Consider the following 12,710-nt stretch of genomic DNA (forward strand, 5'->3'; position numbering starts at 1 on the left):
TTTTGATATTGCACATCACCGCCTTGTATTTTAGTATAAGCACATAAGTACATTAGAAAAAAAATCTCTTTCTAATGAGTATGATTATTCATCAATTTGAATACCATAGTGGTTACGTGATTTTATTAAATGTACAAGGGGATTATGTGCACAAAGTTTAAAATACAGGGGAGTCATATGCTTAAATTGAAAGTAAAGGGGTCATGCGACAAATTTCAAAAAACAGGGTGGTTAAGTGCTATTTACCCATTTTAAAATAAAAGCTTCGTAACATAGCCACGTGTAAAATCGGACGTGGCAAAAGATTATTTGCTAGCCCACGACTCCCCTGTAAAGCAAACTTCTCTCTCTCTCTCACACACACACACACACACACACACACGGCGGTTCCAGAAGAAAAGCTTCGATCTCCGGTGACTGCTGAAAGGACAACTTCAAATTTTCTGTAAATCTCTCTCTCTATCTCTCTCTTCTTCTCTCTCTCTCTGTCTATTCCTAATTTCGATGATTTTATTCCAGAAATCAAATTAGGTTGTGTTAGATTCAATAATTCCCCCCTTTTTTTTTCAATTAGATTTTTTTGCCTTTTTGAGAGTGGATTGGATTCTCTGCAAAATACAGTATTTATTTTCTTCTATAATTTTCTCAATTAAATGCTCTCATGAGTCATGAGTATAATTAGTGCTGCGATTCTGCAACTGATGCCTGGGTTTTACAATTACATTTATTTTTTTATTTTTTGCAATTTGCTGAGATACTATTTTCGGGTGGAATATCGGAAATGTCATCATGTAAGAATTTCCTATCTTAGTCATGAAAATAAATAAATTGAAAATTTCGACAAATTTAATTGTTTCCACAATGTCTGGATTTAAATTTTGAGAATATTACAAAATTTCGTTTATCTGATTTGAAGGAGCTTTTGTTGAGGCAAGTGCTTGAAGATGGTAGATTTTTTCCGTCTGTTTCCGGCTAATTTTTCGTGTATATTTATATATTTCGATTTATTTCTCCAAGGTCCAAATGCAGCGTCGAGGCGAGAACATGTTAGGAAATGCGTGTGCATGTATATAATTGTGGAAATAATTCGATATCTGCAAATTTACTTTTTTCGATTTTTCCCTGATTTTTAGAGATTGATTTATAAATAATAAATGTATTGCAATGGTTTTGATGATGAATGCTACTTGTGTTTGTAGACGTACTGGAACGCTTCAAAGTGCTGAAACAAGTGGAATTTTAACATGGTAAGATTTATGTCTGGATTTTGTTATTACAACACTAGTTGTGCAGTGATTCTCGTTTCGTATATTTGTTTTGAAGTACTGATGTTATTGTTTATTGGACTTTCAGTCAGCACTCTTCAATTTCCATTCTTTCCTCACGGTAGTTTTGTTGGGCATCTGTGCATGCACGTATGTAAAGATTCAGTTTCCAGCTCTTCTTGAACAGAGAACAGGGTAAGGGCAGTTTTTTTTTTCTTCGTGTTGGTCAGTATTCTCCAAATTCGAACTTTTGGAACCATTCATTGTCGTTTCTTTTTCATTTTTAGTGATTAAATGATTAAATCTCGAGTTGATGCTAATGTGGCAGGTTTCGAGGTGTCTTCTGGAAAGCTGCTAGAATAGGTACCGTTTACTCCATTTCAGTATGTACAACATGTATTTGCAAATATCTCGAAGTTTCAAAATGTTATTATAATATATAAAATCACGTCTCGATTATAAGTCTCATATAACTAGTATTCATATCTTCAGTACAAAACCCTGGCGTTTTCTTTTTATTAAAACTTAATTTGTGGTACAAACAGTTGATGCTCGTGTGAATTTACTTTTCGTATGTTTTTTATTTATTTATTTTCCTTCAAAATTTTCTGCTTTATTTCGAGTTCTGACTCAGTGATGCTTCGGTGGAAACAGGTGAGAGATTGAGTCCTTGGGTGGCTGTGGGATGCTTCACTATGGGAGTTTCTATAATCTTCTTCTGATATGGATCAATTTACATCAAAAGTAGGCTCCGTTTTACGATCTTTAATTTGTTGTTATAATAACTTTTCTCGTATATTTTGAAAGTTTAATTGAAGGATAATTGGTTGAATTCCACGACTACCATCTTTGGTTATGGATTTTGTACTATTGATGTGGGATTCCTGTTACTTGAATTGCCTTACATAGGGAGAAAAAAAATTACACTTCTGTTTGCGCTCGTGCAATTTGTATTTTCCGAACATCAAGATTCGTTTTATATTTTCGAACATCATACACTTGGCTTGAATCGCGTTCGCGTACTAGGATGGATGACCCGTTGAAGTCCTCGTATTGCACTATTAATAGATAATGTGTATATATGTAATTAGATTTACGATAGATCAATAATATATAACACGTGACAACCGTATTCTGTATATCACAACAAAATTGTTCAACAAATATCTTAAGTGTGACGTTTATGCACAAACGATCCCGATAGATATTTATTTTGTGCGTAAAAACACGAGTAAATTAGTCGTTAGTATTATTAGAAACGTAACACGGTTAAATTAAGGCTAGCTCACATAGTACCTTTATTTTTTTTTTAAACTTATTGTGTTTGTCAAAGAAAGAGTCTGCGGTTAAACAGGCAGAAAATAAGGTGGAAAGAATGTTGACAACCCATTTGTAACTAACATAACTACCACAAACATAGGGAAGGAGTCAAACTATTTTCTCTCCGCCTTAATCGGAAAACCAATCCAAAATTTTGGACCGCCAATAATAGTCATCCATTCCTCCCGACGAATTATGGGATCTCCGATCACGTGTAAGGAAAATAAAAACTTTTCTATTATTGGCGCCTGGTGTCGATAATAAAATCACTTAGTTTCTGCAGAACCAAAAAAATTTCTTTAGTCTCAATAGCCGAAAAAGTTTGGATTATTTAGGGGCTTAAAAAAAAAAAAGTATTTTTGCCAGTTCCCTTCTTGATCCCGGAGTTTTCGTAATAAGGCTGAACAAGTTATTGAGATTCTGAAATAATGGCAGCATTCACCGGGACTTTGGACAAATGCAAGGCTTGTGACAAGACCGTTTATTTTGTCGATTTGTTGTCTGCTGACGGAGCTACTTTCCATAAGTCTTGCTTCAAATGCAGCCATTGCAAAGGAACCCTTGTGGTAATTTTTCTTTTCTTTTTCCCCCCTTTTCTTGATATATATAAATATATAGTTTTTATTTATTTATTTATTTTTGGTGGGCAGATGAGCAACTACTCCTCCATGGATGGAGTTCTGTACTGCAAGACTCATTTCGAACAGCTTTTCAAGGAGTCGGGGAATTTTAGCAAGAATTTCCAAACTTGTAAGAAAACAACACATTTTCTTGAATCTTTATTTATTTATTTATTTATTTTTTAATCGTCGTTATTCGGTTTCATCCATTTTCATTTTGATTTTGATCGATATGTTTCAGCAGCAAAGCCAGAAAGGGAAAATTCACTCGTAAGTGCCTGATCGAATCTCGTTTCCATAATTAAAAAAAAAAAAAAAATTATTTAAAAAGTTATTACATTTACATCCTAAATAATGTCTTAAATTGAGGTTATATATATTTGTTGTTTTAAATCCAATGTAGACAAGGGCACCTAGCAAGCTCTCTGCCATGTTCTCTGGCACACAAGACAAATGCCCTGCTTGCGACAAAATTGTCTACCCTCTCGAAAAGGTTCGTTTATTTTTCATCTCTATCGATATCAATACTTTCCGATAACTCAATGATCAAACGGGATCAATTGTTCGCCAAAACTGAAAACTCCAAGAAAGTTTAGGGGTCTAATTGTAACTGTTAACCGAAACTGGGCCTTTTTTTTTCATACTCGACAGGGGTCTAAGTGTAATTAGATACAACTTCAAGGCCCGATCGTGCAATTTATCGTTTTTTTTTTTGACTAATTTTATTTATTATTTAAAAAAAAAAGGTGACTATGGAGGGAGAGTCATTCCACAAATCATGCTTCAAATGTGCTCATGGGGGGTGCCCCCTTACACACTCATCCTATGCTGCACTTGATGGAATACTATACTGCAAAGTCCATTTCCAGCAGCTTTTCATGGAGAAGGGAAATTACCAACATGTCCTCAACTCCACCAATCACAAGAGGGGCCTCTCGATGGAGACCGTTGAGGCAGAGGATTCCGAGGGCTCTGACAAGCCAAAGGAGCACGATGACCATGACGACAACGAGAAGGGGGCGGATGCCCCCGACGCGAAATCTGACGACGAGTCCGACAAGGCACAAGAACAATCCTAAAAAGTATTTTGGGTTTATAAAAAAATAAAAAGTATTTCGGGTTTTTCCCGTTTTTTTTAATGGCCTTACATATTATGGAGGTTTTCTGAGTTTTCATATGAATTTGTTATCTTTTGTTTGAATGTTTAGTTCTTGATACATAAATCTGATGTAATTTCCCTTTTCATTTTTTTGTGTGTAATTATGTGTCATAGTATTCAAGAAGTTGTATTCCTTAATAACATCATAAACACTTTTGTACAATTTGTTGTTCTTTATTGTATTATCATGCATGATTCACACCATAAAAATTGAATTTATCAAGTAACTATTTATAATTTACCAGAATTAACTACCAAAAAACACTATCTTTAAATAATGGGTAAATAGCAGTTAACCCCATGTGGTTTGTACTTTGTGCATATAACACCCTGTACTTTCTTAAATTTCATCTTCCTAATGTGCACGTGGAATACCATTTTGGGGGGGGGGGGGGGGGGGTCATGTGCTTATATTGAAAGTACAAGGGGTCATGTGCACAAAATTCAAACTACTGGGGGTCATGTGCACAAAATTCAAACTTTAGGGGTTCATATGCACAAAATTCAAACTAAAGGGGGTCATGTGCTTATATTGAAAGTACAAAGGGTCATGTGCACAAAATTCAAACTACAGGGGGTCATGTGCTTATATTGAAAGTACAAGGGGTCATTTGCACAAATTCAAACTCTAGGGGCTAAGTGCTATTTACCCAATTAATCTTATATATAAAAGAAAAAAACGCTGGGCAACCCTAGAAAAACCCTAATAAAATCTTAATGGTATTTTTGTAATTATTTATTTTTAATTTTTTTAATACTACTAATTTTTAACTATAATTTTTAACAATTATCAAAATTGAAACTAACCCGTGAAAAATTCTACTTCTGTAATTATTTATTTTTAATATTTTTCTCTACTAATTTTCTAACTATAATTTTCAACGATTATTAATCTCCTATTTTTCATCAATATATCTCAAATCTTAAGGGATAATTAAATTAATATTTTTTCACTTTTGAAATAATATCCCGTGCATCGCACGGGGAAAGATACTAGTTATTAATAAAATAATAACAACAGACAAACAATATTGTAACGAAGCAAAGAAGATAGGTGCATAATAAATTAAAGATTGTATAGATTACAAAAGCCAAATCTTACAACATAAAAGCTACAACAAAAGCTTGAAGACATTGTTTTGTGAGCAACAAAAATTTGTTGCCCGAATTCTGGATTATTGAAATAAAAACGAATAATCGGAAGCATCCATCCCATTTCGTTAGCTCAAGAACAGAGTTGTGCACTGCTTCATCGTATCCTCTGGGCTAGTTACTGTTAACAATTTAACGCAAAAATTTCACATCAATATATCGAGGAGTTTCACCAAAAGATACCGAAAAAACTCGTGATTTCGACTAAGCAATATTTTTTTTAATATTTAAATTAATAGTTAAAAAAAAACTAGTTTCGGTTCAGACAAAGGGTCTTTATAGAAACAAAACTATACGACGAGGGTAAGCTTACCTGTGTGACCATTGGTTCTCTCCGACTCGTAGATTTCAAAGTCATTTCCTCCCTATTCATGTAAAAAAGGAAAAGGGAAAAAGAACTTATATCAGATATCTTCTATTTGGAGAAGAAGAAATACGAACTTATATTAGTGTGCAAATTAATACGAACAAGAGTATATTTAGACAACCTCGTAAGTCTTGTCTCCAAAGAAGTGAATTTCATGAAATTCTTCCAGGTATTTCAAGCAATATGTCTTGTCCCAGCCTTGAGGAAAAACCTGTCCAGATATATATGTTTTGAGATATTTTCTAAAAATAATAACTGAAAACAGAGCGAAAATAAACGGATGCTTACGTCAAAACTGATTTGACCGCCGATGGAAAAGGTTAGGTTAAAGTGTGCAAACTTCTCTCGAAGCACAGACACCATTTTCGGGCGGATATTGTGAACCTGATTACATTATTCTATTAGTGATAGAAATAAACGAGAAGACAAGTTCGAGTTCGTAATTCACTCAACATTAAGAAATATATATATATATATATATATATATATATATATATATATATATATAACCTTGTCATATTTTTCGAACTCGTCTCGTTCCACCTGACTGCAGTTTCTTCCAATTGGAGATACGTTGAGCATCCCACTTCGGAATTCAATGAATGTTCCCCTAAACAAAAATAATAATAAAAAAAATTTAAAAAGTAAGATAACGAAAGAATGGATGTATGACGACCATGTTTATGGCCAAGCAAGGTGTTAATTAAGGTTTTAACTTTAATCACCTTTTAATAGGGATATCCAAGTCAGCAATGTAATGGAGAACGAAGTTAATGATTTCCTGTAATAACATTACTCACAATATATCAAGATTATTCTAACAACAACAATTGTAATTAAAATCCGAAATGGTTTGCATTCATGTATATGCTATATAAAACACTATTAATTTTATTCCAAAACTAAAAAATTCCAGGTGGCGAATTCTAACCTGGAGCTTTTCCTCTCCGAGATGCGTTTTTAGGCTCTGCACGAGATATATCAACTCGTCAAAACTAGAAACTAGCAAAAGTAAAACATCTAACAATCGAATTCATTTAATACACCCGAACATATAAAAAAAATCTCCATTTAATAGCAAAACTAAGAGCGTATGAAGTACTTCTAACTAACGACTTCGTCTATTTCAGAAGGACAAACATTTCCCAACCGATTTTGTTTTTACGACAAGTGGCATTAAACATTACAACCACCGTTTTTATTGAAATTTATAAGAGGGTCGAATCTTTCGATAATACCTGTGTCCCGATTAATTTGCCATCTTTGTAAGCCACGAGACCGTTCTCAGCAAACACGTAATCATAATCATTAGTTACTGCACAAGCGAAAAAAAAACAAATCGTGGATTAAGAAAGTTAAGCAAATGATAATTAAAATCAAATTTAGGATAATCTGGCATTCGATCTGAACCTGATGCACCGAGCTGCTCTGATATTTTTACAAGATCAGAACCTCCAACGACACCAATTGTAACAACCTGTAAAGAGTAAACATTACATACTTAAACCATATTGATTGATTTATTTATTTTTAATTCTTATTCAAGAAAAAAGAATCGTATTGAGAAAGTACCTTACGAAGCTCCCGCATGAACTCTAACATTTGAGGAGTAGAAACCTGCAACAATGAGTTGAAAACATACTGTTAACTAGCAAGTTTGCGACGAGAAAAAAATGGATCCAACCAATCTTACACGAACATACGGACATTAAAGATTAATCTATTAACCACCGATTACAAATGAAGTTATCGATTCACATAGTAAGAGGTGTCCGAAATTAGAAATCGACAATTAAATGTTGATTAAATTATCGATACACACGATGAAAACGGATACAATATAATCCAAAAATATAAGCACTAACTATTAATATACAACCACTGATTACAAATGAAGTTATTGATTCCACATAATAAGAGGTGTCAGAAATTAGAAATCGAAAATCAAATCTCAATTAAACTATCGATACACACGAGGAAAACGGATACAGTATAATCAACCAAAATCAGCATTGCAATAAAAATTCCCCAAAATGCAATTTAAACAAACATAAACTGAAAATGAAGAAGCAAAACAAAAACAAAAAAAAATTAAAATTGAACAGACCTTTCTGGGAGCAGTGAGTGTGCCATCAACATCGAAAAGAGCGATTAAACCAGGTCGTTTGGCAGCCATTACAGATTGATTTCTCTTCCGACTGCAATCCAAAATTGAAGTACTGAATCTCAACTCACAATAATCAACTGCGTAAATTGAAAAAAATGAAAACCCAATTAAAAAGTAAAATAAAAAATCGCAGTAAAAATTAAGTGGTTTTTGAGGTTTTTACCTTTGATGAACGGAGCTGCTGAATGAAGGAAAAAATACAGGGGAGCTTTAAGAGCAGATCTGAAGAAGGAGGGGTGGCAGTTGCTCCATGGAAGTGAGCAGTTGGTTTATATACACAATCTGAATTTGCAGATCGAGATTTCTTTTTTCTTTTTCTTTTTTAAATTCAGATTCTATTTTTTTTTCATTTTTGGAAGATTTACAGTTTTCACCCTCAAGTTTTCAATTATTACACATTTGTCCTCTTTGATCACAAAAAAACACATTTGATCCCTCATGTATAATTTCACATTTTTTGTCATTTTCGTCAATTTATCGTTACTCCGTCAGTTAAGGCAGCGATGAGAACACGCTTGATTCTGTTAGTACTAACGGAAAATTGACGAAAATGACTAAAAATGTTAAATTTTTGAAATATGAGAAATAAAATGTATTTTTTGCGAACATGGTGGACCAAATGTGGAATATGTGAAAATTTGAAGGACCAAAATTGTATTTGTTTCCCATTCATTTTTTATAGATGCTAGTTGGTGGGCAATTTGGCGAAGAATATTCTTGGTAGTGTATTAAATCCTATGCGTAGGATCATAATTAGTATTTTTTTAAGGAAAAAAATGCAAAATTTTTGCATAAAAATCAATTTCAATTATACTTTAATATATATATATAAAAAATAGTATTTCGGGAATTGGAATTCAAAAAATATTTTCCAGAATCTGAATCAAAACAAGTAACAACAAGAACAACAACAACAATAATAATAATAATAATAATAATAATAATAATAATAATAATAATAATAATTTTAAAATTAAAACAATAGTGATAAATTTAGAATTAAAGTTTAATATTATTGTTATAGATTTGAAATGATTAGTGTTTTACTAAATAAACCATGGCCCAACCCACTTTAAAATAGCCCACTTTTGCTGGTTCAGCCCTTTCAATTTGACCCATTCGGGTCGACCCGGTTTCATTACACATATTTCGTTCTTCCCCCTTTTCTCACACACCGTAACAATGGGAGCTGCAGACAATACACTAGACCGCCCGCCGCCTCAGTTTGCGCCGCCGTCGGCGGCCAGCATCGACGCTTTACTCGAGGTACACACCCTCGCCGTATTTATTCACTGAGAATTTCAGCTTCTTTAAATTTTTCTTTTTTAATTTCTTCTGTACTTGTTTGTAATAATTATTTGCTTCGAGTACGATGATAAATAATTACGGTTTATGCTGTTCGAAATTAAATAGAGTTCTTTTTAATTCAGAATTAGTTTATTTCTGAATTCGTAGATCAATTTGCAGTTTCCACTGTATTTTTATTTTTATTTTTATTTCTTACTATTATTCTTGTCCAATTTATGTTTACTAGGTTGTTGTAATGGTAATAAGCATTTCATTGTACCTTAACATAACAGGCTGCTAGATATGATGATATGGACGATGTCACGAGCATAGCATCGGCTGGCGTTCCTCTCGATTCTAAGGATCTCGAAGGCCGCACAGGTTATTTGTTCTTTATCGTGTATTACCGATTAAAATATCCATTACAATAGATTATTTATTATTTACGGTATTGCCCCGGTTGATATATGGTTAATTTTGCAGCATTACATATGGCTTCAGCAAATGGGCATCTTGACATTGTCGACTATCTTATTCGCAATGGAGCGGTGAGAGATCTATGGGAATTGTTATTCGCCTTTACAAATTTATAGAGTTTATTGCATTGAGTAACCGTGCATTTTATCGAATTGCTGACAACTCCCGATGTTATTTTTGTTGGCAAAAACACCCCTTAATAGTGAGTTTTTATGTGGTATTTTGCTTAAAACAAATTCAGCCGTAGGGTGTTTTTTTGCCAATAAGATAATATGGGGTATTTTTTTAACAATTAGAAGAAACACACAGTTGCCGAATGCAATTAACCCCATATTTATATTTCAAGCCTCTCTCTTTCCATGTTTTTTTGTTTGTTCCTTTAAACATAGTAGTAATTATATTTTCTTGGTTGTAATTTTTTCCTTGGAAATAAATAATAGGATGTAAATGCTTGTAACACGGAGAAAAACACACCTCTTCATTGGGCTTGTCTAAATGGCCACATTGAGGTAATAATCAACTGCATTAATAGTTGGACACAATACATATCGTATATATATTGAGCTCATTAGTTGAGGTTCTTACAGGTTGTCAAATGTTTGATTCTTGCTGGAGCCAGTATCTCGAACTTGAACAGGTTAGTTCACTTCAAACATGTCTTTTTTTTTTTTCTTTTTTTTTTTTCTGTTTTTGCCAACAAATATTACAAGTTTGCTGGTTTATTACATGTCTAAAATAATTGTGTTATCTTTGGATAATTAGCTATGAGAGAACTCCAATGGATGAGGCAGTAAGTAGGGGAAAGATGGATGTGATGGACGCAATAAACGAAGCAGCGGCCCAACTTGAACTCACAGGGGCACAAGTTTCTTAGTCGTAAAAATTGGACAATGAGTAGAGGAATGCACCAGTTTCTTAGTCATACAAATTGGACAATGAGTAGAGGAAGAAATTATGTGTGAATTTAAATTGACAAAAGACCGGAGCAAATTATCTGTGAAATTTCAGACGATTTAAAATCTATTCGTATCACTAATTTGTAGATTTCATTTATTTATCAGATTTATTGCATCGAGCCAGTTGATTGAGCTGCTGCTGAAATGGAATGTAGTTAATTTTATGACCTACTACTTTAAATGGGTTTTCTCGGATGTATGTTTGCTTAATAATTAGGGGTCTTAAGATATAGCTTCCTACTTCCTAGTGACAAAACTAATTAGAACTAAATAACAAGCTCAATTAAACATTTGTTTCACATCATTTATTAAATTCATTTCGAAAATGCCCTTTCACTCATCTTTATTTTCTCAATTTACACTCTGCATTTTTTTTATATTATTATAAACAATTTTTTTTTTATGTATAAGATCTTTTTTGAAAATTATGATTTTTTTTCTTCTTTTTGTTAAATAATTCAGCAAATTTCAAAAGTACTATAGTATACTATGGTGTACTATGTTATACTATGGTGTACTATCGTTTCTACACTATTATTAAAAAATATTTTTTTTCTACAATATTATTAAAAATTATAAAACAAAACTTGTTTTTCCTTTTTGTTAATTCAATATATATATATATATATTTTAATATTATATTTGTTGTAATACTATAGTAGACTATGGTATACTACGGTGTACTACCAAACCCTAGCCGCCAACAACACACAACCCTCGTCAACCCTAGCCGTCAACGTCAAACCCTAGCGGCCAACATCTGCAGCCGTCGCAACCGTAACCTACCAACTTTGGGAAAACCTAGATTTACGATTTTGAACTCAAATCGAGAAAAATCTCTTGAAGATCAAGATCGAATCTCTACCATAGCCACATCCCACCGCCATCTCGACCACCGCGGCCGGCCGACATCTCGACAACCACAGCCCACCGGCGTCGACTCCTCCACCACAGCCCCCGTCGCCGCCCACAACACCTCGCCGCCATCTCAACCACCACAGGCCGCCGCCGCCTCCTCCACCCCAGCTCCCCACCGCCACCTCCTCCACCCCAGCCCCCGCCGCCGCCCACAATACCTCGCCGCCATCTCAAAACACAACCCGTCGCCGCCACCTCCTCCACCCCAGCCCCTGCCGCCGCCCGGCCACAACACCTCGTCGCCATCTCAAAACACAGCCCGCCGCCGCCGCCTCCTCCACCACAGCCCCCGCAGCCGCCTCCTCATCCACCACAACCCTTGGCTTCGACTATTACCAAATTAATTAGCAAGAGAGAGGTATGGAGATGGAGAGGTGAGAGAGAGATGGAGAAAAAAAAAACGAGATTGAAAAAAGAGATTAGAGAACGTGTGAGAGAGGGAGGGAGAGAGAGAGAACGTGAGAGAAACCAAAAGAACGAAATAAATCTGCATTGGAGAAACTTGGAGAAACGAGAATATGTAGGTTATATAATTTAGGGTATAAGGGCGAGATATGAATTAAAAAAAAATAGGGATGTGACTCATATATTATTTCAAATTAAGGATTTAATTAAAAAAATGAATTTAAACTTGTCATTTAGTTCAAATTAGATTTGGTTTGAGGGGCTCATAGCATATTACCCCTAATAATTATGGCTACATAGTCAAAATTAATTTAACATGATTGTTAGAGATCTACATGTGGATTATTATAATAAATAGTAAATGTGGATTATTATAATAAAGGGTAAAAGCAGTTGCGCCGTAAACTATACTCCGTTTTGTACTTTGCCCCACAAACAATTCTTTTTGCACGTTCTACCCCGAGCATTTCACGCAAGGGCAAAAATGTCTTTTCATTAAGAAAATAACTTAGGGTTTGATTTCCCCCTTTTCTTTCCTTTCTTTCCCTCCAATTTCCTCACATCTCCTGATCTCCTCTTCCTTCTTCTCTCTCTCACAATAATTTCCTTTCCCACCT

General features: G+C 34.2%; 4 protein-coding genes across 6 annotated transcripts; 3 read left to right on the plus strand and 1 right to left on the minus strand.

Annotated features, from left to right (window-relative positions):
• The first annotated feature begins 304 nt into the window (after positions 1 to 304).
• On the plus strand, positions 305 to 2,274 carry LOC105960520 (uncharacterized). The gene is made up of 5 exons (XM_012984707.2): positions 305 to 445; positions 1,200 to 1,247; positions 1,354 to 1,460; positions 1,594 to 1,628; positions 1,920 to 2,274. Exons 2-5 carry the CDS (start codon positions 1,245 to 1,247, stop codon positions 1,985 to 1,987), a joined length of 213 nt encoding a protein of 70 aa, XP_012840161.1. The 5' UTR covers positions 305 to 445; positions 1,200 to 1,244; the 3' UTR covers positions 1,988 to 2,274.
• Positions 2,275 to 2,782: 508 nt separating this feature from the next.
• Positions 2,783 to 4,527, plus strand: LOC105960519 (LIM domain-containing protein PLIM2c). Of its 2 annotated transcripts, none has more exons than XM_012984706.2 (5): positions 2,783 to 3,151; positions 3,236 to 3,335; positions 3,447 to 3,475; positions 3,609 to 3,698; positions 3,952 to 4,527. In XM_012984706.2, the coding sequence occupies exons 1-5, from the start codon at positions 3,014 to 3,016 to the stop codon at positions 4,282 to 4,284; spliced, it is 690 nt and encodes a 229-aa protein (XP_012840160.2). In that variant the 5' UTR covers positions 2,783 to 3,013; the 3' UTR covers positions 4,285 to 4,527. The 2 variants fall into 2 exon arrangements, with proteins under 2 accessions (XP_012840160.2, XP_088669452.1); XM_088813326.1 differs by having other exon boundaries at positions 2,858 to 3,151; positions 3,450 to 3,475.
• An 868-nt stretch (positions 4,528 to 5,395) lies between these two features.
• Positions 5,396 to 8,386, minus strand: PMM (phosphomannomutase). 2 transcript variants are annotated; one of them, XM_088813352.1, is made up of 12 exons: positions 8,214 to 8,386; positions 7,991 to 8,081; positions 7,456 to 7,500; positions 7,294 to 7,360; positions 7,122 to 7,198; positions 6,815 to 6,850; positions 6,609 to 6,664; positions 6,394 to 6,493; positions 6,172 to 6,267; positions 6,005 to 6,094; positions 5,830 to 5,881; positions 5,396 to 5,637 (listed from the first exon to the last, which is right to left on the minus strand). In XM_088813352.1, the coding sequence occupies exons 2-12, from the start codon at positions 8,057 to 8,059 to the stop codon at positions 5,585 to 5,587; spliced, it is 741 nt and encodes a 246-aa protein (XP_088669478.1). In that variant the 5' UTR covers positions 8,060 to 8,081; positions 8,214 to 8,386; the 3' UTR covers positions 5,396 to 5,584. The 2 variants fall into 2 exon arrangements, with proteins under 2 accessions (XP_088669478.1, XP_012840179.2); XM_012984725.2 differs by having other exon boundaries at positions 7,991 to 8,127; positions 8,214 to 8,355.
• Positions 8,387 to 9,134: 748 nt separating this feature from the next.
• LOC105962621 (ankyrin repeat family protein) lies at positions 9,135 to 10,934 on the plus strand. Its single transcript, XM_088813708.1, has 6 exons — positions 9,135 to 9,316; positions 9,631 to 9,718; positions 9,821 to 9,885; positions 10,255 to 10,323; positions 10,402 to 10,451; positions 10,577 to 10,934. The coding sequence occupies exons 1-6, from the start codon at positions 9,233 to 9,235 to the stop codon at positions 10,686 to 10,688; spliced, it is 468 nt and encodes a 155-aa protein (XP_088669834.1). The 5' UTR covers positions 9,135 to 9,232; the 3' UTR covers positions 10,689 to 10,934.
• Positions 10,935 to 12,710: the final 1,776 nt, after the last annotated feature.

The sequence above is a fragment of the Erythranthe guttata genome, chromosome 14 (genome assembly GCF_056151865.1).
Source record: "Erythranthe guttata isolate IM_541 chromosome 14, IM_541, whole genome shotgun sequence".
In the NCBI taxonomy this organism is placed as follows: Eukaryota; Viridiplantae; Streptophyta; class Magnoliopsida; order Lamiales; family Phrymaceae; genus Erythranthe; species Erythranthe guttata.